Source organism: Budorcas taxicolor, chromosome 16 (assembly GCF_023091745.1).
Source record: "Budorcas taxicolor isolate Tak-1 chromosome 16, Takin1.1, whole genome shotgun sequence".
Lineage (NCBI taxonomy): Eukaryota > Metazoa > Chordata > Mammalia > Artiodactyla > Bovidae > Budorcas > Budorcas taxicolor.
This window is the reverse complement of record NC_068925.1, coordinates 58,591,470-58,618,134: the sequence shown is the minus strand read 5'-3', so window position 1 is coordinate 58,618,134 and position 26,665 is coordinate 58,591,470. Positions and strand designations below refer to the sequence as shown.

At 43.8% G+C, this 26,665-nt stretch overlaps 1 protein-coding gene across 1 annotated transcript in view; it reads right to left on the bottom strand.

The window, feature by feature from the left end:
* Positions 1–26,197, bottom strand: part of PAPPA2 (pappalysin 2) — a 309,041-nt gene extending 282,844 nt beyond the window's left edge. The window contains exon 1 of the mRNA XM_052654064.1: positions 25,276–26,197. Coding sequence (XP_052510024.1) covers positions 25,276–26,197 — 922 coding nt within the window. The remainder of the gene's footprint in view (positions 1–25,275) is intronic.
* Between the last annotated feature and the right edge of the window lie 468 nt (positions 26,198–26,665).

Sequence of the window (26,665 nt, the reverse complement as noted above, 5' to 3'; positions counted from 1 at the left end):
TCAAATGCAGCAGAATACACATTCTTAAGTGCCCATGAAACATTCTTCAGGGTGAATCATATGGGTATGAAAAAAGTCTCAATAAATATAATACTGACATCATATTATGCATCTTTTCTGACCACAATGATATAAAACTAGGTATCAATTACAAGAAGAAAAACTTTTTTGTTCTTCACAAATATGTGGAGATTGAACAACATTCTATGAATAATCAATGGGTAAACAAAGAAATCAAAGCAGAAATTTTAAAAATACCTTATGACAAATGAGAATGGAAATATCACACACCAAAATCTAAAACATGAAGCAAAAGAAATACTGAGAAAGATGTTCATAGTGACAAATGCCTCAAGAAACAGGAAAACATCCCCAATAAACAAAATACCATGACACCTAAAGGAATTGTTTAACAAATTAAAAATATAATCAAATAAGTCCAGAGTTAGTAAGAGGAAGGAAATAACAAAGATCGAGTGGAAGTAAGCAAAATAGAAGCTAAAAGACAATAGAAATATCAGTGAAACTAAGGGCAGTTTATTGAAAAGATAAACAAATATGACAAACCTTTATCTACACTCAGCTGAGAGAGAGAGAGAGAGAGAGAAGGCTCAGTTAAAATCAGAAATTAAAACATAAGAAGCTACAACTGATACCACAGAAATACAAAGGGCCGTAAGAGACTCTTATGAACAATTATACTCCAACACATTGGACAACCTAGAAGAAATGGATAAACTTCCAGAAACAAATGATCTTCCAAGTAGAAGAAATTTCATGAAGAAATAGCAGTTTTGAGTAGACAAGCTACTAGCAAGGATATTGAATCATAATCAAAAACCTCCTGACAAAAAAAAGCTCAGGACCAGATGGCTTCTCTGATTAATTATACCACATATTAAAAAAAGATTTAATACAAACTTTCTCAAACTCTTCCACAAAATTGAAGAGGAGGAGATACTTCTAAACTCATTTAATAAAGCCAACATTATCATGATACCAAAAAGAGACAAGAATACCACAGAAAACAAGATTACGGGACAATACCCCTGATGTAAATAGAGGCAACAATTCTCAACAAGATATTAACAAAACAAATTTAACAATACATTTTAAAAAAACATACACCATGATCAAGTGGGATTTATTCCAGAGATGCAAGAATGGTTCAACATCTGCAAATCAATCAATGTGATACACCACATTAACAAAATGGAGGCTGAAAATCACGTGATCATCTCAACAGATGCAAAAAAGTATTTGATAAATTCGACCTCCATTTACAATAAAAACATTCAATAAAATCAATATAGAGGAAATATACTTCAGCACAATAAAGGTCATATATAACAAGTCCATACTTTTCACCAATCATATTCAAGGGTGAAAGGCTAACAGCTTTTCCTCAAATATCAGAAACAAGGCAAGGTTGTTCACTATTTCACTTTTATTTAACATAGTATTGGAAGTTCTAGCCAGAGCAATTAGGAAAGAAAATGAAATAAGAGGCATCCAAACTGGAAAGGAAGAAGTAAACTGTCACTATTTGTGAATGAGATGATTTTATATACAGAAAAATCCTAAAGATTACACCAAAAAATTGTTAGGACTAGTAAACAAATTCAGTAAAGTTGCAGGATACAATACCAATATGCAAAAATCTCCTGTGTTTATACGCACTATTAGAAAGAGAAATTAAGACAACAATGCATTTAGAATAGCATCAATAAAAATAAAATACCTAGAAATAAATTTAGCCAAGGAGGTGAGAGATTAATTGATGAAAGAAATTGAACAGGACACATATAAATAGCAATGTAGTTCATGCTTATGGGTTGGAAGAATTAATATTGCTAAAATGTATGTATTAGCCAAAACAATCTACAGATTCAGTGTGACTCCTATCAAAATTGTTGGACATTTTTCACAGAAATAGAACGAACAACCCTAAAATTTGTATGGTTTAGGAGTCCTAAGCCACAAAGACTCCAAATAGTCAAAGTAATCTTGAGAAAAAAAAACAAAACTGGAGGCTTCATGCTCCCCGATTTCAAACTGTTCTACAAACCTATAGTAATCAAAAGAGAAATGCTATAAAAGTGACATAGGGATTAGTGAAACAGACTAGAGAGTCCAGAAATAAATCTGCTTGGATACGATCAATTCATTTATGACATAAGAATCAAGAACACACTGGGAAAAGGACTGTCTCTTAAAAAAAAAATTGCTGTTGTTTAGTCAGTAAGTTGTGTCTGATTCCTTTGCACATCCCACGGATTACAGCCTGCCAGGCTCTCTGTCCTTAGGGTTTCCCAGGCAAGAATGCTGGAGTGGGTTGCCATTTCCTTCTCCAGAGGATCTTTCTGACCCAGGGATCAAACCCACATTTCCTGCATTGCCAGGCAGATTATTTATCGCTGAGCCGCAAGAGAAGTCTTCTTTTCAAAAAATGCTCTTAGAAATCTGGATAACCACTTGTAAAGGATGAAACTGAACAACTATCTTACACAGAAAAATTACCTCAAAATTAAAGACTAGATTAAAGACTAGAATGTAAGACCTACAACCATAAAACACCTAAAAGAAAAACAGAATATAAGCTCCTCAATCTTATTACTCTTGGCAGTGATTTTTTGGATCTGACTCCAAAAGTAAAGGCCATACAAGCAAAAATAAATGGGATTCTATCAAACAAACAAACAAAAACCTTCTGCACAGCAAAGGAAACCATCAATAAAATGAAAAGGCAACCTACCAAATAGTGAAAATACATGTAAATCTTATATGTGATAAGGGTCTAATATCCAAAATGTATAAAGAACTTGAACAATTCAATAGCAAAACAAAAGCAAAAAAAAATCTGATTTCAAAAGTGGTAGAAGATGTGAACACACATATTTCCAATAAAGACATACTGATGACCAATGGGTATTTTTAAAAATGTTCTACATCAATCATCATCAGGGAAATGCAAACCAAAATTGCAAAGAGATATCACCTCCCATCTGTCAGAATGGCTATTAACAAGAAGATAAGAAATAACAAATGTTGGTGAGGATGTGGAGAAAAGGGAATCCCTCTGCATTGTTAGTGTGCACAAAAATTGTTGTAGCCACTATGAAGAACAATAGGGAGTTTCCTCAAAATAGTAAAACTAGAACTAACATATGAACCAACAATTCTACTTCTGGGTGTTTATCTGAAGAAAATGAAAACAGTAATTTGGAAAGACATGTGCACCTTCGTGTTCACTGCAGCATTATTTATAACAGCCAAGATATGTAAGCAACCTAAGTGTTCATCAGTGGATGAATGGCTGAAAAGGTGTGGTAAATATACTCAATAGAACACTATTCATCCGTAAAACAGAATGGAATCTTGCCATTTGTGACAACATAGATGGATCTTGAGGGTACTATGCTAAGTCAAATAAGTCAGTAGTATAATAAATCGTAACGGAAAAGTTTTATATATGTATAAATATGTTCTCCGAATCATTTTGCTATATACTAGAAACTAACATAACATTGTAAATCAACCGCATTCTCATAAAAACATTTTTTAAGTCATACAGAGAGAAACAAATACTGTATGATTTCACTTACACGTGGAATCCTAAAAACAAAACAAACCAACAAATAAAACTCATAGATACAGAGAACAGAATGGTGGTCACCAAAAGAGTAGGAGATTGAGGGGGTAGGTATAATGGGTAAAGGGGTTCAAGTCGTACAAACTTCCAGTAATAAAATAAGTAAGTCATGGATATGTAATGTATAGGATAGTGACTATAATCAATAATATTATAGTACACACTTGAAAGTTGCCAGAAAAGTAACTCTTACAAGTTCTCACCATAAAATATATATACATGTAAATTTTGTATGGTGATGGATGATAATTAGACATCGTGGTGATCATTTTCTATATATACAAATATCACAACATTACATTATATACCTGAAACTAATGTTATATCAGTTATACCTCAATTAAAAAAAAAAATCTTTCAGCTCTTCCTTGGAACTGGCTTCCATTATTCATCAATGTTTACTAAACATAATGTTTATTAAATTTAAAATTATTCAGATACTTCACCCTGTACTTAAGTTTTGAAAGGGAAGTAAATTGAGAGAGCATACATTTTTCATTTCATTCCTGCCCTCAACTCCAAAGTTTGTATTTAGAGACTATGGTTACTTTAACAGAGATGCATATACACTCATGTGGGTCTTCAGGAAAAATCACTTACATTCAGCTCTCTACTATTATTAATCGCCAGAATTTAGAGTTAATAGAATCAATTACTCTCCCTGGTGATAAAAGTCTAATAGTAGTGAACATCCAAGCCAGAGAGATACACACAACTGTGTAATGTGGAAATTTTTAAATGTAGCCCTTGTGGAGGAGTAAGCCTGCTTCTTTCCATCCTGGGCTTCTTTCTCTGCACCCAGGAGATCTGGTCATGCCAAGAAGTAAAAAGACACACTATCTTTTATTAAATATCTACTATACTCCAGACACTGGACATGTGCCAGCCCTTTTAAACTCTACCACAAATGTATGAACTAAATTTTATTATCTTCACTTAGAAACCAAAAAACTGAAGATCATAGAAGTTCAGTTTTCTGCAGTCTTACAGTTAGGAAGAACCAGAGACGGGGATCAAAACCAGATCTCTTTGACCCAAAAGCCCATGCTCTTTCTACTGCACTAAAACATTTCAAATACTAAAAAAAAAAAAAAAAAAAAGTGGTTAGTTGCTCTTTTGGAGCATTAAGAGCAAAAAAGCTGGTGAGTATAACATTAACAAAATTTCAGACCATTTCTTTAAAACTGGGATCTGATTCTCAAAAACAAACAAACAAACAAAAATGTATAGGCCGACATTTACACCTGGAAATAGTTTAGAGGTGAGGACAGTCTGGTTAGCATAGCAGTTAATAGCTCCAGGTTGGCCAATATCTAAACTGACAGGCTGCCTTGCTGACATTTGATAAAACATCTGGGTGGCCCTCAGTAATGAATTCTAGAGGACTCTGACAGAAAGGGAGAGCTTCGTATCCCAAAGCCAGGACAGTGACTAAAGGCTGGAGAAAGTGGGAAGGGAGCTAATATGAATACTCAACTGAAAACTCTCCTTCAAACCTATGGCTTCCATCTGCATTTCCTCCTTCTTGATTTCCCCACTAGGTTTGTTTGTAACTGGTGGAGGAAGAGAGCGCATCAGAGACAGGAAGCGAGATGGTCCAGGTAAGAGTTGCTCTCAAACAATGCAATCACACTGTTCTGACTGCTCACCTACTTTTCCATCAGAAATCTCACCCTGCTCCCCTAACTAGAAGCTTCTGTCAGGTGGTTTTGCCAGAATAGACTCCCCTGAACACAAGACCAGACAGAGGGAGTTACGCTCCAACAGTGCTCTTGGCATCATAATGAGGAGGAATGTATCCACCCCAGGACTTATAAAAGCCAATATGAAGTGAGAGCAAAACGAATCTTCTGAGAACTGTTAGGAATCAACCTGTCCTTGGCATTCTGATTTTATGATAATAACAAAAGGGGGAAAGGTGCAGTTCATACCCTTTTCTTCCTCAAAGCAGAAAAGTGTCTGCATTTCAAGAACATTATGTGAACTTGAGTTTCAGAGTGTTGAAATAAAGGCAAAGCCAAAAATATGTCCCTGTTTCAGAGGCTATGTAGGCGCAATTCTGAGAAAGATGCACTGACCCTTCCTTCTTGTGCACTCCCCAATTAAAATCCTGCTCTCCAGTCAACATGCCACTCTCCTAAAACCAACATCAAATACAGTCCCAACTCCCTAAATAATGCTAAAGAGCTCCCTTTGTCTGAAGTGGGTCCCATCTACAGATGTGCCCTTCAAAATGAACTTAAGCTTCACTTTGTACATGAGTCCTTGCTTGGCCATACTTTCAAAGCAGTTTTCTGTTGCAGCTTGCTGACCCTCATAGTACTGCAGCTATTACATTTTCTTTATTCAACCAAGCAATTTGAACGTTCCTTGAGAAGAATATCCTGTTTTAGACACCTGTGAATTTGCAAAGGGCCAAGGGAGGAACAAGTTTTAGTTCCTACCTTTTACCTTCTCTGAAAGTCAAACTAAGTCATTAGAATCTTAACTCGGGGAAGGAAGATAGCCCGCCATTCTTGGGGAGGGGGGACAATGGTTGGGTAGGGGGTGGGGCTGCCCACTCACCCTGCAATTGCATCTGACCTAGAGGAATGATGCAAGGGGAACCAACTGTTCCTTCCACTGTGCAGGTATAGGTACTCAGACTTTCTCCTGATGTTGGATATGCTTTCCCTCTTCCGAGTCCTACAAAGTTGGATTACAGCTCATGTGGCAAAAGCTATGGGAAAATTTTCTTGGGCAAAGCCCTATTCTGTCATTTACCTATGACAGAATCTCATAGAGGAGATCACTTAACTACAGGTCAAGGTGGAAGAAGAAAAAGTCCAGGTAAACATGCTGTCCTTGGCACAGAAGTGGCTGCAGAATCTCAGTTCCAGTAACTACCATAGCCTAGTTCTCCTCTGTACTTCTAGGAGGGTTAAAGTCAGGAGTGAGACTTCTGCTTCTCTTGGAAAGCCCATTGGCTTCCAGGAAGGTGAGGTTCAATAAAAGAAGGAAGTCACGCACAGTGTCATCAGTTCTGGTAAATGGAAAAACATGCTATGTGGTGCAAGTTTGATTTCAGGAGGAAAATGAGCAAAAAGTAGGGCTGGGTTAGGTCATGATTATCAACATGATACAAGGCAAGGTTCTTTCTCAGGAAGTTATGCCTATGGCCTCTCTGCACATCTATCTGCTGCCTTCTGCAGAACTACTTACCCAATACCTTACCTACCCACCCCCACACCCCCCCCAGGGAGAGCATGCAGGGAACAAAAAGGAACAAAGAGGAGGAGGAGAGAGGCCATCCATCAAAAGCCGTGCAACCTGGCAGAGAGCAGGATTGTGTCAGCAGGAGAAAGTGAAAAAAAGCCCAGGGAGGTATTTTTCAGCTGTTCTAGATGACTTTCCTTCAAGATAGGATTAGGCTCACTTTTTAACTATGAATTCAAGTTTTTACAGAGTGGGGAAAGAAAAAAACCTCCTGAGAATATTTCACTAGCATCTTCCCGAAAAAATTTCAAACCTCTTTACAGTCCACTCTTCATTTTAGTCATGCCTTACGATGATAGCAACCAGAATGAGAATGTCCCAGGCTTTCTGTAGGCCATGCATGCATAGGGTGAGAGTGAATGAGGCAGATTGGCAGGGAGAGGAGAGCAGAGAAACACAGAATGATGAGATGAAGGACAAAAATCCAAAGGCATGCACAACCTCAGAAGAGCTGACCCGTACATAGCATCCATGGAAAGTAGTTAACAAGTTGCCTGACACAAAGCGTCACTCGGTTCAGTTCAGTCCCTCAGTTGTGTCTGACTCTATGCAACGCCATGGACTGCAGCACACTAGGCCTCCCTGTCCATCACCAACTCCCGGAGTTTACCCAAAGTCATGTCCATTGAGTTGGTGATACCATCCAACCATTTCACCCTCTGTTGTCCCCTTCTCCTCCCACCTTCAATCAAAGCATCACTAAATGTTAGCTAATCTCAAAGTTATTATTCTTGTTGTGGATGAGGGTGAGAATGGGCATGAGGAATTAAATGAAAAGCACTACTACTTTCAACCTTTAAAAGAGGTACTATTTTCTACTTGCTGAACCAGCAAGTAGAAAGTGCACAGAGACCTTCAGCAAGGCCAGCTCTAGACCAGAGCTGCTCAGATCCTAGTGCATATATGAAGAACATCCAAAGTTAATATTATCAGCAAAATTAATACTAAGAAGGAAAGAATAAATTGCTTTTCAGAAAAGCAAATGATAAAAGAGTTCATCACCACTAAACAGGGCTTACAAGAAATGTTTCTTCAAGCTGAAAAGAAATGATGCTAATTAATAACAAGAACACATATGAAAGAATAAATCTCATTGGAAAGGTAAATATATAGTAAAGGTAGTGGGTTAATCTAAAGGCAAAAATATATGACACTGAAAGATGAATGCTTTAGGTCAGTAGGTGCCCAATATGTTACTGGAGAAGAGTGGAGAAATAGATACAGAAAGAATGAAGAGACTGAGCCAAAGCAAAACCAATACCCAGCTGGGGGTGCGACTGGTGATGGAAGTAAAGTCCAGTGCTTAAAGAACAATATTGCATGGGAACCTGGAAGGTTAGGTCCATGAATCAAGGTAAATTGGAAGTGGTCAAACAGGAGATGGCAACAGTGAACCTCGACATTTTAGGAATCAGTGATCTAAAATGGACTGGAATGGGCGAATTTAACTCAGATGACCATTATATCTACTACTATGGGCAAGAATCCCTATAAGAAGAAATAGAGTAGCCCTCATAATCAACAAAAGAGTCTTAAATGCAGTATTTAGGTGCAGTCTCAAAAACGACAGAATGATCTTTGTTCATTTCCAAGGCAAATCATTCAATATCACAGTAATCCAAATCTATGCCCCAACCACTAACGCCAAAGAAGCTGAAGTTGAACAGTTCTATGATGACCTACAAGACTTTCTAGAACTAACACCAGAAAAAGATGTCCTTTTCATCATAGGGGACTGGAATGCAAAAGTAGGAAGTCAAGAGATACCTGGTGTAACAGGCAGGTTTGGCCTTGGAGTACAAAAAGAAGCAGGGCAAGAGTAACAGAGTTTTGCCATGAGAACACACTAGTCATAGCAAACACCCTCTTCCAAAAACACAAGAGATGGCTCTACATCAAGAGATGGACATCACCAGAGGGTCAATACTGAAATCAGACTGATTGTATTCTTTGCAGCCAAGATGGAGAAGCTCTATACAGTCAGCAAAAACAAGACTGGGAGTTGACTCTGGCTCAGATCATGAACTCCTTATTGCCAAATTCAGACTTAAATTGAAGAAAGTAGGGAAAACCGCTAGACCATTCAGGTATGACCTAAATCAAATCCCTTACAACTATACAGTGAAAGTGAAAAATAGGTTTAAGGGATTAGATTTGATAGACAGAGTGCCTGAAGAACTATGGATGGAGGTTCATGACATTGTACAGGAGGTAGTGATCAAAACCATCCACAAGAAAAAGAAATGCAAAAAAGCAAAATGGTTGTCTGAGGAGGCCTTACAAATAGCTGAGGAAAGAAGAGTCTCAAAAGGCCAAGGAGAAAAGGAAAGATATAACCATCTGAATGCAGAGTTCCAAAGAATAGCAAGGAGAGATAAGAATGGCTTGCTAAGTGATCAATGCAAAGAAATAGAGGAAAACAATAGAATGGGAAAGACTAGAGATCTCTTCAAGAAAATTAGGGACACCATGGAACATTTCATGTAAAGATGGGCTCAATAAAGGATAGAAATGGTAGGGAGCTAACAGAAGCAGAAGATACTTAGAAGAAGTGGCAAGATTACACATAAGAACTATACAAAAGAGATCTTCATGACCCAGATAACCATCATGGTGTGATCACTCACCTAGAGCCAGACATCCTGGAGTAGGAAGTCAAGTGGGCCTTCAAAAGCATCACTACGAACAAAGCTAGTGGAGGTGAGGGAATTCCAGCTGAGCTATTTCAAATTCTAAAAGAGGATGCTGTCAAAGTGCTACACACAATATGCCAGCAAATTTGGAAAACTCAGCACTTGCCACAGGACTGGAAGAGGTCAGTTTTCATTCCAATCCCAAAGAGAGGCAATGCCAAAGAATCTTTGAACTATTGCACAATTGCACTCATCTCACATGCTAGCAAAGCGATGCTCAAAATTCTCCAAGCTAGCCTTCAATAGTACATGAACCATGAACTTCCAGATGTTCAAGCTGGATTTAGAGAAGGCAAAGGAACCAGAGCTCGAATTGCCAACATCATTGGATCATAGAAAAAGCAAGAGAATTCCAGAAAATCAACTACTTCTGCTTCATTAACTAGGCTTAAGTCTTAAATGTGTGGATCACAACAAACTGTGGAAAATTCTTCAAGAGATGGGAATACCAGACCACCTTACCTGCCTCCTGAGAAACCTGTATGCAGCTCAAGAAGCAGCAGTTAGAATCAGACATGGAACAATGGACTGTTTCAAAATTGACCCACCTGATGCGAAGAACTGACTCATTTGAAAAGACCCTGATGCTGGGAAAGATTGAAGGTAGAGGGAGAAGGGGACAACAGAGGATGAAATTGTTGGATGGCATCACTGACTCAATGGACATGAGTTTGGGTAAACTTCAGGAGTTGGTGATGGACAGGGAGGCCTGGAGTGCTGCAGTCCATGGGTTTGCAAAGAGTTGGACACGACTGAGTGACTGAACTGAACGTCAAGGCTGTATATTGTCACCCTGCTTATTTAATTGATATGCAGAGTACATCATGCTAAATGCTGGGCTGGATGAAGCACAAGCTGAAATCAAGATTGCTGGGAGAAATATAAATAATCTCAGATATGCAGAGGACACTGCCCTTACAGACAACCAAGAGGGACTAAAGAGCCTCTTGATGAAGGAGCAGAGTGAAAAAGCTGACTTAAAACTCAACATTCAAGAAAATGAAAATCATGACATCTGGTCCCATTGTTTCATGGCAAATAGATGGGGAAAAGTGGAAACCGTGACAGATTTTATTTTCTTGGGTTCCAAAATCACTGCAGATGGTGATTGCAGCCATGAAATTAAAAGACGCTTGCTTCTTGGAAGAAAAGCTATGACCAACCTAGACAGTATATTAAAAAGCAGAGACATTACTTTACTGACAAAGGTCCATCTAGTCAAACCTATAGTTTGTCCAGTAGTTATATATGGATGTGAGAGTTGGACCATAAAGAAAGCTGAGCACCAAAGAACTGATGCTTTTGAACTGTAGTGTTGGAGAAGACTCTTGAGAGTCCCTTAGACTGCAAGGAGATCCAACCAGTCCATCCTAAAGGATATCAGTCTTGAATATTCATTGGAAGGACTGATGCTGAAGCTGAAACTCCAATACTTTGGCTACCTGTTGCAAAGAACTGACTCATTGGATAAGATCCTGATGCTGGGAAAGATTGAAGGCAGGAGGAGAAGGGGATGACGGACGATGAGATAGTTGGATGGCATCACCAACTTGATGGACGTGAGTTTGAGCAAGCTCTGGGAGTTGGTGATGGACAGCGAAGCCTGGCATGCTGCAGTCCATAGGTTCGCAAAGAGTTGGACATGACTGAGTAACTAAACTCAGCTGAAGTTAATAGAGCAGACTGTGGAGTGAGATCCACCAGACCAGCAAACTTAATAACTCTACAGCCTAGAGCAATCCTCTCCCATTTTCCTCATCCATGAAATGGAGATAATAGTGATACCTAATTTACAGAGTTTGAGGGAGAATTAAATTAATTCACACATGTAAAAAAATGAAACCAGTGCTTAACACACAATAAGCACTCAATATTATTATCCATTACTTTGCTTAATACTGTTTTCTTATTTATTTATTTACTTGACTGTGCTAGGTCTTAGCTGGGTCACAGGATCTTTGATCTTTATTGCAGCCTGCAGGATCTTTTAGTTGTGGCATGTAGGATCTAGCTCCCTGACCAGGGATCAAACCCAGGCCCCCTGCATTGAGAGCAAGGTGCCTTAGCTCCTGGACGTCCCAGGGAAGTCCCTCATAGTTAATATTATCATTTTAACATGTATAGGGCTTATGTCTTCAATTGTATTATAAACTCCTTAAGAGCAGGTAGTCCTGCTGTTGAATAAATAAGTTAGTGGGTGAGTGAATGGATTAAAAAGCAAATTGAGCTATGTACTTCCTCCAAGTGTTTTATCAGACAAGATCAGGTGTATTCAGACCTTTAAGTATCTTATGTTAAAACAATTTCACCTCCCTACCCCCACCCCCCAAACTTTGTAATAACTCCAGATTTTGAGAAGACCACAGAAGCAAAGGCAGGAAAGACTTGGAAACTAAGGAAAGTTTCTGGACCACTGTTGACCTCTTTTCTGGATTGGCAGGGTTTTTTTCTACAAACACTGCCTTCTCCCTGTTCCACAAGGAACAATGTGAGCATAAAAGAGACAATGCATAAAGCAAATAAATAGAACAGATAATATCTGAAAGGTCAAAAATGATCATAGTTAAATTAACTATATCCAATTCTTCTAGGAGACTAGTTTCCAGTCAATATTTATCAAATAAAGATGTATTGAGGGGGGTTGAGGAAAAGGAATTGAGGTGGAAGATAAGGGTAATCATTTAGTGAATTTCAGACATATTAGTCACTTCCCAAGTCAACAGGATGTAAAGGTTTTACCTGTGCCTACTTCCAAGTAGAAAAACTCACTTCACAGTTTATAAGACTAAATCATGCCTTATGTTTGTTCACTCATTCATTCATCCTCTTATCAAATATTTATTGGATGAGTTTCATTTGCTATCACTGCACGAGGTGCAATGAACAAAGCACAGCCCTGACCTCCAGTAGCCCAGGAGCAGAGCTAGCCTAGAAGAGAAGTATGGTAGTAGGGCCATGTCTGTCTAACAGTCCCCAGCACAGTGCCTGGCACACAGTAGGAACTCAAAGAGTATCTGTTTAATGACTAAAACGTAAGATGGAAATTACAGTAAGTTGACCTAAGTGTTTTGATAAGGCTTAGTACAGGATATCAGGGGCTTCCCAGGTGACTCAATAGTAAAGAATCCACCTGCAATGTAGGAAACATGTGTTCAGTCCGTGGATCAGGAAGATCCCTTGGAGAAGGAGATGACAACCCACTCCAGGATTCTGGCCGGGAGAATCCTACAGACAGAGGTCCACAGGGTCGCAAAAGAGTCGGACACGACTTAGCAACTAAACAACAATAATAACAACAGGATATCAGTAGAAGTCACTGGAGAACAAATCTATATCAGTGAGGCCAAGGAAGGTTTTCTAGAAAAGGTATTATATTAACTAAAATCCCAGGGAGTGACTTGAAGTAAGTTTGGTGAGTGTGGGTTTGGGGAGTAGTTTCTTGGGCTTCCCTGGTAGCTCAGATGGTAAAGAATCAGCCTGCAATTTGGGAGACCTGGGTCTGATCCCTGAGTCAGGAAGATCCTCTGGAGAAGGGCATGGCAACCCACTCCGCTATTTTCGCCTGGAGAATCTCATGGGCAGAGGAACGTGATGATCTACAGTCCATGAGGTTGCAAAGAGCTAGACATGACTGAGCAACTAACCCTTTCACCTTCACTTCCATCCTAGGGACAGAGCACTCGGGTTCAAATCTCGATGCTGCACGAGCAGCTGCCTGTCCTGGGGCAACATCCTACTCCTCTCCGTGCTACAGCTTCTCCGTCCACTTCCTTGAGTTGTTCTGAGGAGTTCATGAGTTAACATTTTCAAGGTGACCACAGTTACATGTGCTGTTGAGTAAATACTACATAGGTATTTGTCAAATAAAAATCCTTTCGATAATTTCTTGAAACAATGGAGCTTGCATGGGCATGCTCTCCATTTCCGGTATCCGTCTTATATCACCTCCCTGTATGTTATGCTGTCTTCTGTTTTACATGACTAGTGCTTTATTATAGGACGTTGGCTCTCTCTTACCTTAAAAAATTCCCTCTACACCCCTGTGTCTTCTTCTGACTTCTGTCCCTTCCCCTCATGGCCACTTTCTGAGCAGACTGTGCTGGACCCTGTTCTGGGTCTTCAGAGTCTCACATCTCACTCATAACTTCACCAGCTGTAATGTGGAGTCCCCTCTGAACCCCCAACTCCAGAGTGAAACTGCTCTCTCTAAAGTCCTTGATGATTTTCTAACAGCTGCATCCAATGAGCCCGGTTCAGGCCTGATCTCATATTGGGTGGCTCTGTACCCTCTGACACTTATTTATTTATAAGTGTCATTTATTTATAAGGTAAATCCATCCTTTTCTCTTTTCCCCAATTCTGCTGCCTTCAGGCCTCCTTCAGTCTCTCCAGTTACTGGCTCTACTTTTCTAGCCTTGAGGAATCCCCGGTCTCACTGAGATAGGCCTGGGATCTCCCAGAGGTCGAGCTGCAATGGTTTAATTACAGATCAGCTTCCACTGGACAGAGAGAATCTTCCAGGTATGGCCTCTGCCTTGCTCTCTTGATTCCCCCAACACATGACTAAATGCCTAATACTTTACCTAAGAGGAACTCAATAAATGTTGGATGAATGGATAAAATAATAAATAGAACCCCAAAAAAGTATATTTATTTTCTAACCTGTCCAAAACACACTGCAACAAGTTGTATGAAAGTCAGCAAATGCTGAGTCACTGCTTGAATGATGACTCACTAACTGATTGATTAACTCTTAAGCTCTGTGACTTCCCCTCTGATCAGCCACTGGACTTCTAATCCAGAAATGAGCCACGATTACTAGTCTTGATATCCCAAGCATTGCCATGGCAATGTTTCAACTTCAAAATGCTCTGAAATGTTGGGTTCCAATGACCGTATTGTATATTTGGGCAGGACCACTTTTCTCCACGGCTCACTTCTGACTCATAAACAGAATTGGGATGTTTTTGTTTGCCCACTGGGCTTTATTTCCTGGATGCTCTCTTTTAAGAAAAATTCAAAGCATGGGATTATTTAAGGCAGGTAATGAACATGAGAAGGAGGGGGTGTTATTTTTGGGACACAAACTTAACATAGAGATGTGTTTTCTAGAAGGTGCCAGGGTCATGGGGTGTATGATGTGAGCAGGAAGGAATCTGATGAGCACCCAGAGTAACTAACCCTCAGAACACAGAAGCGTGGAATTGATGCACTTGTTTATGGTAGCAGGAACCAAAGCTAAGGGACAGTCAGGGTATACAGGCTCAGAATCCAAACTAACGTGCCACCTTCCACTCCTGTTTATTTTGCCTCCTCAAGGCATGGGCTAGGATGGGAACAAGAAGAAGCCAAGCCACCTGGCACACACATCCCAAATGACTCAGATGGGCAGCTCCAGAGGAACAATAAAGCAGAGCACGGAGGAGGGAGCAGAAGGTGAGGAAGGACAAAGCGTTGCCAGTGGAGGGCAAAGGGGTGAATTTACTTGGGCTGCCAAAGGTGATGCCTACTTTCCAGCTGCACCCCTATTACTCTGCATATTTCCACCTGACAACCTGTGCTCCACCCAAGAACTACACTGAGCGTGCCTGTGGGTTTCCATCTCATCTCTGAGGATGGAGAGAATATACAACCAACAGACGATGAGAAGAGAGAAGCAGATGGTGCCACATGGACTGGCCAAGGCTCCTCCTGACTACACTGTCACCCTGAGATTGTGGATGCCACAAAGGGAGGCAGTAACTGAAGAAGGGGATGAAGACAGGAAGGGCAGGGAACGGTGTCAAGCAACACAGCTGCAATGTGATGAAGACACTCACACAGTCATGCTCAGAGAAAGCCCCTCTGTGCTACCACCTGGAAGTGCGTCTCCTTTCCTGACCTGTGCCCGATACCTGAGTGACTTCAGCATCCCAACCCCTTGGGAGTCAGAGGCAGGCCCTGAACAGTGTGGGCCGCAGGGAGATGGCAATGCCTGAGCACCCAGAGCTGGAATCCAGGGAAAAGTCCAGGTCGTGTTAGCAGAGCTCTGTGGCCTTTATTTTCCCTCCTCCCTTCTGCTTCTCCTTTTTTTTTGCTTCCTGAAGGTGCCACTGCATCAGAATCTGAGGCACTGTGACTTTTCAAGGCCTGAGTGTTCCCCATGAGCATGTCATTCTGGGCTCATGTGGGTGGAAAGCCATAGAAAGTAACGCAGTTCAGGCTGAAGGGAAACTCCCGCCATGCAGAGTTAGGTTCAGGGAAGAAAGGGCCATCTTAGGATGCCCTTAAGTGGCTGAAGGAAGGAGCTTGATGACAGTTTCCTTCTCAACCAGTAAGACCTTGTGATTGCAGAGGTCTCACATGCTCAGGGCCATGTGTTTATTCATTATACAAAACATCAGCACATTCCTCAAAGACTACCCAGGTGCTACCAGATGTAAGCAGTGGCCAAGCCCTAGCCTTCAACGAGCCCAGAGAAGCCCTTTTCATTTCAGTGGGTCAAAAATATAAAACCAAACTCTCATGCATTGCTTAGGAGTGCAAAATGGTATAGCCACTTTGGGAAACAGTCTGTCAGTGCTTCAAAATGTGTAACACAGAGTTACCATATACAGTTGCACTCTGGTGCCTACCCAGCAGAAATAAAAACATAAGCCTGCTTGGGCAGTGTTCATAGCAGCACTATTTGTAATAGCCCAAAAGTGGAAGCCACTAAAATGTCCGTCAACTGCAGAATGAATAAACAAAAAGGACATATATGAGGAATAGTATCCAGCAATAAAAAGGAATGAGCTCTGATACATACTAAAACAAAGCAAACCTCAAGTGAAAGAAACCAGATTCAAAAGACCACACAGAGTAAGCCTGTTACCTATGAATGAGTTCCCTTCTGAGACTTCACAAATCCAATTTGTTCACGTAAGTCCAACAAAGTTAGTCTAGCTACCAAATACAATGAGCTGTATAGTATAGATTTGTAATACTTTTCACACAAATAATACATAAAAAACAAACACACCAAAAAATAGAACATATTTAATCTCACAGCACAATACCTTGAAAAATATGCCAGGCATGTGAACTAACTTACATGATTAGACATTCAAACACAAGTTCTCATCTTTGAAAGTTCTCAAGTTAAAGGTTCATATGTAGGGTACTTACTGTATTACATGGAATGACCAGAGTAGCCAAATCTACAGAGACAGAAAACAGTGCTTGTCTCTAGTTACTGTGTATTTGGGAAGAAGGGAAAGGAAATGGGAAGTGACTACTAATGAGTAAGGTGTTTCTTTTGGGTAGAATGAAAATGTTCTAAAATTAGATTGTAGTGACAGTGGCACAACTCTGTAAATATTCTAAAAAACGTAAATTGTAGAGTTTGAACAGGTGAACTTTACAGTATAAAAGTTTTATCTCAAAATGCCATTAAAAGAAAAAAATATATAGTTGACATGGCCCAATGCAAGGGTTAGGGTCACCAACACTCCATGCATTCAAAAATCCACGTGCAACTTATAGTCAGCCCTCTGTATTCCCATCTCCTCCATATCTGGGTCCACATCCTCAGATTCAACAGCTCAAACTCACGTTGTTCAAGGGTCAGCTCTAAATAAATATAAACTCCATCTGGAATGTTTGTATCAAGAAACCATCAGGATTTATTTTTTTGCAGGAACTTTCTGGGAAGTTTTGTGTTTGCTTCAATAAAAGGAGTTTCCCTACCCCTGATACTGTCAGTTTCTCTGTAGGCATTACCCTGGCTAGTGTAGAACTAGCAAGCAAAGCAAGAGAGGATTGTGGAAGACGCACAGCAAGCAGGAAGAGTCCTGGATACCAGGGGCTGGCAAACTATGGCCCACAGCCAAAATCAGCTCTGCCACTTGTCTTTGTAAATAAAGTTTTATTGAAACACAGCTCTACTCATTCATTTACATATTGTTTATCTGTACTGTGCTGCTTGCACATTCTAGGAACAGAATAGTTTCAATGGAGACTGTGCAACCTGCAAAGTCTAAATTATTTACTAAATTCTTGTGCCTTTAAAGAAAAAGGCACTTTTTTTGCTGACACTTCTCGAGACTCATGTGTCCACTTCCTAAGTCTTAAGTCATGGTCCACACACTAGTAGCAGCAGCACCAAGGAGCCTGTTAGAAATGCAGAATCTCAGGTTCCCCCAGACCTTGTGTTAGTTGCATTAGTGAAAGAAGCAGATGTCAAGATGGAGTTCAATATACATGGACTTTATTAGGAGAGATGACTAGGAGAGAAAACAGGGAGGAAGCCCAAAAAGGCCAGGAGAGCCATCAGTCCATGATGCACGTCTGACCTCGAGGGAAGGAAAGAGAGGAGAAAGATCGGGTGGAAGCATTGTAAACTGCTATACGGTCTAAAGCATGATCTGCAAGGCCCTCATGAATCCTCAAGGCAAAGTCGGCTGTCAGAGGAGCCCTGAATCTCTCAGAAACTGGTTTTCCTTTATCCCTGCTGCACCAAGGTGTCTGGCCTTAGTGCGCATCAGTGACAAATTCATAGCGCAGCACCTCTGGTCCTTCGGAAAGGGAATGGGCTGTACTTGGCATTCTCATTGCATCTGCAGCAAGGTTTATTCCCACAGCAGTGAGATCATTTTGAGAAGAATTGTAGGGGATCTCTATGCACATTTAAGTTTGAGAAGCAATACTCAAGGGCAGGAGTTAGCAAACTTTCTACAAAGGGCCACACAGTACATATTTTAGGCTCTGTGGGCCATATCTTCTCTGTTGCAACTACTCAACTCTGCCATTCAAAGTAGGAGCAGCCACAGAAAACACATAACCAATTGGGTGTGGCTGGGTTCTAATAAAACTTTCTTTATAAAAGCAGACTTTTGCTTTGGACAAGATGCGGCCCATGGGCCAGAGTACACCAACCTCTGCTCTAGAGTTCTGGGGTTTAAACTTTTTAGAAGCAACTAAACACTTTTGGGGGGTGGGGGTGTGGGCTTCCCTGGTGGCTCAGACGATAAAGAATCTGCCTGCAATGAGAGAGACCTAGGTTCGATCCCTGGATTGGGAAGATCTCCTGGAGGAAGGCATGGCAACCCACTCCAGTGTTCTTGCCTGGAGAATCCCCATGGATAGAGGAGCCTGGCAGGCTACGCCAGGCCTGTGGCCCACGCCAGGCCACAAAGAGTCAGACATGACTGAGTGGCTAAGCACAGCAGAAACTCTTTTTTCACATGAAACAGGTAAGAGAGGGGCTGCCCCTCTTGATGGTGGGCAGGAAGCCTGGTGTCCAACAGTTCCCCTCAAAAACCACTGAGACACCTCTGCAGGCAACAAAAGCAGAATCTGAAAGTCATTGCCCTGGTTCCCCACAAAGAGCCTCGAGTTACAGAAAGTTTCTCTCACACTTTTCTTATTCCTAGTGGGCATCGGCGACCTAACTTTCTACTTCATTCATTCTACAAACATAGCTGACAGTCTAACACTGTGCTAGGTACTTAGGGACGACGAAAGTGAATCAGACACGCATTTGGCTCCCGGGGAAGTTTCAGTAAAGAAAAACAAGACCTGTATAGAACTACGGCAGCAGGGAGCAATGTGTACCCCAGGAAGTCACAGGTCAAGGACTATGGAGACGGAGAAGTAGAGGAGATCATTTCCACACAGGGAATCCGGAAGATTCCGTGGACAAGGGTCAGGGAGCTGTGAAAGGAGGGGGCAGCCTGACCATCTGTTTTCCTTCTAAAACCAGACAATGCCTCTCTTCTGGACGACCACACCTCCACAGGATAGACTCTTCTGCACACAGATGCTAACTTACGACCATCAGGGCGCATGGCTTGCCCACACAAGCAGACTCATGGATCTCATTCCCATCACAGTGGGCATACCCACCCCCAGAGACCAACAACCTCGCGTCCACAGTTCTTTCACACAGGGTTACTATGACTTCACCGCATGTCTGGGGCAAGATCAAGGAGCAGAACTAAGTGAGAATAAAATGGGCAATTCCTCAGGGTCCCACGAGGGCAAACACTCTGACCTTGACCACCAGTGCAGTGTAGGAAGACGCAGCTGAGGAGGAGGGTAATGGAAACCTTATCTTCACAGGAGCCCTGGGAAAGGTATGGATGTGGTGCTTCACATGTTACTGAGCCCTGCTGGATACTAGGGGAGGCAGCCCACATGGCCTTCCTTTTAAATTCTCTTTACCTCTCTGTGGATACTTCCGTGTGTCAATCTGCCTTCTGCGAAGCTCCACACCCCACATCAAGAAAACTCCTCACCCTGGGGCTGCTACTCCCTTACTGAGAGAAGGGGATGTTACAGTGTCCTTTGAAATCTCATTTCTCTGGGGTCGTTCAAAACAAAAAAGCTATCCATATGCCTTAAACAAGGTCAGCAAATGCTGACCTTCCTACCAGGAAATCCAGAGACCTTTGAAACTTACATGAAGTATGTGACATGAGCATGTTGCTAAAAAGTGAGCAGGGCTTCCATCATATTCCCAAAAGGGTGCATGACCCCAAAAAGCCTTGGACCATTGTCCAATGTACTAAATAGTATAGCCAAGGCTAAAAAAAAAAGAAAAATTTAAAAAAATAGTCTTTTCAAGCCACTGCCTCAATAGTGTTCTCAATCATCTTGAGACCATCTTGCAAAAAAAAAAAAAAAAAACCAACCCTATTTACCACCATTCCTGCTGGACAGATGAGCAAGTTAAATTCTTAAGAAATTAATACCCTATCTAAGAAAAGATTACAGGTTGGCAGGTTAGCACTGCTGTTAGCAATGATCACCTCCTGCTGTTAATACCACTTCATAAATGAATTTTACAGTCAAGTCTGTGTTGGGCAGTTTACATATGTGACTTCTTTAAATACTATAACAACTCTTTGAGATATTTTCTCATTTCTCCATGTGAGGAAACCAAAGCTCAGAAAAGTTGAATGGATTGCCACAGATCCCAGCACTGATAAGTGTCAGATGGAATCTGATTCCAGGTCTGACTCCCAAATTCTGCCCTGGGATCTCTTCCTCAACCTGGATCCTCAGAGAAGGAAAACTCATCTTCGAGTCAGGGACAGTTTCTTAGACATCTTTGTATTCCCCCACAGAGCCTTGCCCTGCTTTGCATGGCAAAGCACTCAATAAATATTTGTTGAATGAAGAAGCGTGGGCTTGGGCTCCAATCCCGCCATAGACTTACTGACTCAGCCTCCGGCCACTTGGAGTTGCAGGTGGTTAGTCAGCTGGGCAACTTCAGGGAACATTTGAAATCAATTACGGGTGAGGAGGAACCTATTAGAAGTTCCTCTTCTGTGTGTGTTGGGGTGGAAGGAGAGGAAAGGAAGTTGAGAAGGAGGGAAAGAGGATGGTCTCAGGGTTGGGTGCTGGAGCTTAAAGATTTCACACCAGGATAGGACAGCATTTGACTTATGTCCACAACTGAGTTCCAACAGCCCGTCCAAATGGGCTGCTGACCCCAGGCTACTCCTCGGTGGCCACAAGTCCCTGAATTGCCAGATCCCTGATCTTTATGGAGGCCCTGACACTGGAGCAGCCACACACAGTCCTTTCCTGCTTGCTGGGCTTCAGAGCTACAGGAGATTGGCAACGTCAGATCTAAGCTGCGGGGGGGGGGGCCGTCGCTCCCCCTCCAGGGGCCAGAGAGAAGCTGAACACCTACAGCCTGTGAGGCCCACATTGTCCTCTCAGCCCTAAATGAAAGTATTCCAGCAATCCACCCGGAATCCAAAAACTTCCTATTTTGGAAGCATGTGGGAGTTAGGGGTGGAGGGGAGGGAGGTAACTCGAGTTGATTTTGTTTTCTTTACAGTTGTTACAAGTGCCGGTTAGTCAAAACCCAAAGAATGCCACTTGAGCCCTTTCACATGGGCCCTGCGAAGAGACTTGTATGAAGCCGACCCTCAGGGATGCCTACCAACACGCTCTGGGAGGGGATGACCAAATACCTCCCAGAGGCCCGGGAAGGGACAGTCCTCCAAGAAACCAGACTGCGTTCCCCACGACTTGGCTTCCAAGGCACCGCCTACTCTCCTGTGCACGAAGCAACACTGCCACCTAGTGCTCTATGTAGGAAGTATTCTCTGAGGCCTCCTGTCTCGGGCCGCGGGCGGGGGGCGGGGGGTGGGAGAGGGTGTTGGTTGTCGGGGTAGGGGTAGGGGATGGTTTCTTTACCACGGCTAGGGCAACTGAATCACTTAACATCTCTGCCGAGGAGAAAATACCCCGAGTTTGGCAGATGGAGAATGGAGAAAACTGGGCCTAGGTTAAGTAGGTAGAACCTGAGGTTTGAGAGCTGTTAGAAAAGAGTGTGGGAGCCAAGTGTTGTAGCATCTTGGGTTATCCTCAGTGGGGCAGCAGAACTCCCGGGGTTGAATTGTGTTTACTTCTCAGGAGCACAGTTCAGCTGTGGTCATTCTGCAACAGCTGAAGGCCAACCATCCCAGGAACAGGCTGCTGCTGCTGCTAAGTCACATCAGTCGTGTTCGATTCTGTGCGACCCCATAGAGGGCAGCCCACCAGGCTCCCCCATCCCTGGGATTCTCCAGGCAAGAACACTGGAGTGGGTTGCCATTTCCTTCTCCAATGCAGGAAAGTGAAAAGTGAAAGTGAAGTCGCTCAGTCGTGTCTGCCCCTCAGCGACCCCATGGACTGCAGCCTTCCTGGCTCCTCCGTCCATGGGATTTTCCAGGCAAGAGTACTGGAGTGGGGTGCCATTGCCTTCTCCACCAGGAACAGGCAGGTACTGGCTAAAAGGACCAGGGCTAGGGTCAGAGAGTGAAGATGGGCTGATCTGTTGGTAGGCGTGAGTAGATGAGCAAATCGGAGACTTTTATTCCTGGGGGTGACTACCCTTGGCCCTTCATGGTTCTCAGCCCAGGGGGCCCCAGGGAGAGCATATGGAGCTGACCACAGCAAGTCAACAAGGATGCTTATGTCCTGGGAACCCAGTTGCTAGAATCAAAGTTGAAGAACGAAGGCTGGGTTCTCAGCCCCTATCTCTCCCAGACTTTTACCCTAAATCTTTTCTGAATATTTTCTGAGGTGCACAAATCTGAACAAAGATACAGGGTGAGAGGTGAAGAGGAGACAGACCTGAGTATTCTCTGCCCTCTGTCTTTCCAGTGTGGACCTATAGGGGACATGCCAGCACAGCTCCGGGAATGCTTTGATTTGAAGAGAAAGAAACCTCAGAGGCTAGACTGTCTGCGAAAGATTTCCTGCCTAATTTTACATGCGAGAAGGCAATGGCAACCCACTCCAGCGTTCTTGTCTGGAGAATCCCAGGGACTGGGGAGCCTGGTGGGCTGCCGTCTCTGGGGTTGCACAGAGTCAGACACGACTGAAGCGACTTAGCAGCAGCAGCAGCAGCAGGGAGGTGACAAGGGCTCAGATGGGCACCTTGGAGAAGGAGTTGAGTATGCGCTGTGGCAAGGTGGGGTGGGGGGGGGCAGGCGGGCAATGGAGGTGGGCATGGGAGGGAGATGTATGGGCTGGCGGGGGAGGGGTGGTGCATTAAGGAAAGCTATGTGTGTGCATGCTCACTTGCTTCAGTCTTGTCTGACTCTGTGACCCTATAGACTGTAGCCCACCAGGCTTCTCTGTTCATGGGATTCTCCAGACAAGAATACTGAAGTGGGTTGCCATGCCCTCCTCCAGGGGATCTTCCCAACCCAGGGATTGAACATGTGTCTCCTGATTCTCCAGCACTGCAGGCTGATTCTTTTACCCACTGAGCCACTTAGGAAGCCTTATGCTGCTACTGCTGCTGTTAAGTCACTTCAGTCGTGTCCGACTCTCTGCGACCCCATAGAGGGCAGCCCTATAACTGGAACCAAATCCTGACCCTGTTCTCCTCTCTTCAGAGAATGAGAACAGAAGGATCCAGAAGGTTCAGGAACAGGGGTCAGGTACCCACTGTCCAGAAACTGTTCCCTCAGGTCTGAATTTTAACAACTCAGACCACTGGTTTCTTAGAGCCTCCCTCCTGTATTCCTGCTGGATCTTTCTCTGATTCTTCAGAGCCAGGGAACTGATCCCAGGTCCCTGTGCTGCTACTGCCAGAGGAGGGGTAAGTGGAGTCGTGGTCTAGACGGCAAGCACACGTTTCCCTGGCAGATGGGTACTAGGAAGCGAGATTAGGCAGCAAGAAGATGTCATCTGGGAAAAACTGTGAAGCTGCCAACTCCGATCAGATAATCATCTCATTATTTCTTCCATTTGGCCTCAGAATAAGGATTTCCTTCTACTCTTTCTCTGCCCCAACCTATCATCCAGCCCAGCCCCTTCTCTATCCTCTCCCTTCACCCCCTTTCCCACCCCAAAATAAAATCAAGCAAAACCACAAGAGTCTAGAGTGCTCAGTGTCTGGGAATCCCAGCTTCCAAAAGAGAAATTACAGCCAAAGAGAGGGGAAGACAGCGTGTCCGGAAGGGATGTTCCAGCAACACACCATCGCAAGAGGCTCCCTCCTTCCAGATTTCTTTCTCTGGTCTAAAACTTATTTGCAGGCACCCGGCAGCCTGAGAAGTCTTTAATATGGGGAGCTGTCAAGCCCTTCAGGGGTTCTGGAGTTCTGCTCCCTGTCTGCCCCAGGCACACCTCTCACGACTTTGGTTTCCCCATCCATGTCATGGGACTGGCAAGCATCAAAGGGTGTCGTGCACAATCCAGATTAATAAAATGAAAGTGGTTCTACTATGTACCTAGCTTTGTGTGAGGTTCTGTCCTGGGGTGGGGGCTCTAAAGGGATAAAGAGACACTGAATGATCGTGTATCACTTCTAATCCCTTACCCACTCCTTGCTTGAAACCAATCGCCCCCAACCGCCCCCCACCCCCATTAAGGCAAGGGAGACAGTTATTCCTAATCCCACTCTTTTCTTTGTCCTTCTGGGTGACTTTCCATGAAAGCCAAGATCTGGGTATACTATAAAATAAATGTGGAGAGTGTTCCCAAACATTGTTCCTGATTAAGACCATAGAATTATACAAGGTGCACTTCTGGTCCCTTTTACAACAGCCCAGGTTAGAAACCAGGGTCCTGGCTTGTGAGTGCCCACCTTTTCCAGTAGACCTGCTAGTCCCAGGCTGGACACGTGATTTTTAGGACAAAACAAAGGGGACTCCAGGACCTGCTCAAGGTAGTAGCTTTCTGCTACATTCCAGGGCTACTCGAAGAAAAGGAAACCAACCAGGACCCATTGGCTATGTACCCGGCAGCCTTGTTTCCTCACTACCTAGTCCAGCCCAGGCATGACTCACTGCCCAGGTCTGTACACTTCCATGTAGTTTCAGAGTTGCCTGGGTTTCTCACACTGAACTATGAGAAATCGAGTGTGACACCTCTTCCCCACTGACAAAGAACCAGATATCTTCCCCTTTAAAGAGGGATGAGAAAGTGAGTGGGAGGTCTCCTAAGTGCCATCACAATGTATAGAGCACAGGAGATCAATACAAGGGGCAAGTGCTCTTGTGGTTATAGGGTCATTAACGCAGATGATGTCTGGGATTCTGCTGCGCAGATGAATAGAGGCCCTTCCCCCCCTCTGCCTGGCCAGCCCTCCCTGGCTCTTCTGCTCTGCCCCTTTCCCCTCCTTGCCCCCTATGTCTAACCTCACCAAAACCAGAAGCCAGCCCTACCCCACGGACTACGGAAAGCCCAGGAGTGGGTGATTACCTGCGATGATGGCTGGGCTGTTCTGTCCTCCCTCCGGTTTCACCCAGGCTTCCACTGTGAACGCCTCCCGGGGAATGTCAGCCAGCACTTCTGGACGCAGCAGCAGCGGCTCCCGCCTCCCAGAGAAGTACAAGACAGGCAGTCCTCCTTGGGGGCTCACAGTCTCGGTCTCTGCTTCCCAGGAGGGGTCCCCTCCACCATTCCGGATGCCACCCTCTGATGGGCCGGTTCGATCCCTAGGCGTGAGGGGATGCTTAGGCCATGGCTGGAAGTGCTGGGGCACAAACTCGGGGTCTCCCCGCAGGCCTCCTGCCTGTCCCTTCACCACCTGGCGCCGACGCCTGGTCTTGGTCCGGCCCTTCCTTTGGGTGTCTGGTCTGGATTCCTTTGGGCATGGGAAGCTGGTGATCATGGTGGCAGCCGAGGCTGTGCCTTCTGGAGTTCCAGCCTCACCTAGAGGCTCCTTGGATCCTCCATCGCCAAGATAAGTGTCATCATCTCCCAGTCGCTCCGACTGCCCAATAGTACTGTCCCCTCCCCGCGGAGCAGCTGGCTGCTCAGCCTCACTCCTCTTTCTTGCACTTGCAGTTGGGTCTGGAGGCACAGAGCTCACAACCATCTGCTCGGCGTCCGGCTCACTGCATCTTGCATGATCCCTTCCCTGATCTCCTGCAGGGTAGGGCCTCAGGTAGTCCCCAGGCAGGCCGGGATAGACCCCAAAGAGGTGATGCTGAGGAGCAACTCTGGGCCTTCGAACCTTGGCCCCCAGCCAACAGCGCTCTCCTTCCGACAGCACCTGGTTCAGGTACCCTCTTTGGGCCAAGGATCTCTTGCGCGTCCAGCCCAGCTCCGAGCTGACAGTACTGAGCGCCCACCCAGCCAGGACTACCAGGCTTACCCTCAGAATCTTGAAGCACATCATACCTCCCCCCGGCTCTTTATACAGCACCAGAAGTCAGCTTCTGGGTACCACACCGGGGTGATGGGGATAAGAGGAAGAGACAGCTAGCTGTGGATTCACTATCCCCTGGCAAATTGTTTTGTTCAGGGACCAGACTTTTCAAGCAGCCCCCAAAGAGCACCTCTCCTGGCTGCCTGCGCTGGGTGCTGTGACTGCGTAGCCTCTGTCCCTCAACCTCTCCCTATATATGTCCCTTGACCTCTCTCTCTCTCCCCTTGCTCTAGTTCAGTCCTTGAAGAATGAAGTCCATTTCTCTGGGTTCCTTTGAATTTCTTCCAGAGAGCTCAGGTTTCTTTCTTTTTCTTTTTTTCCCCGCTTCTTCAATAGCTCCTCCCCTTGTTGACACTAGAAGGGGGACACGTGGGCAGGAGCCAAATCTTCTCAAATACACATTTGTGCACACACATACCACTCACTACCTGAAGTTAT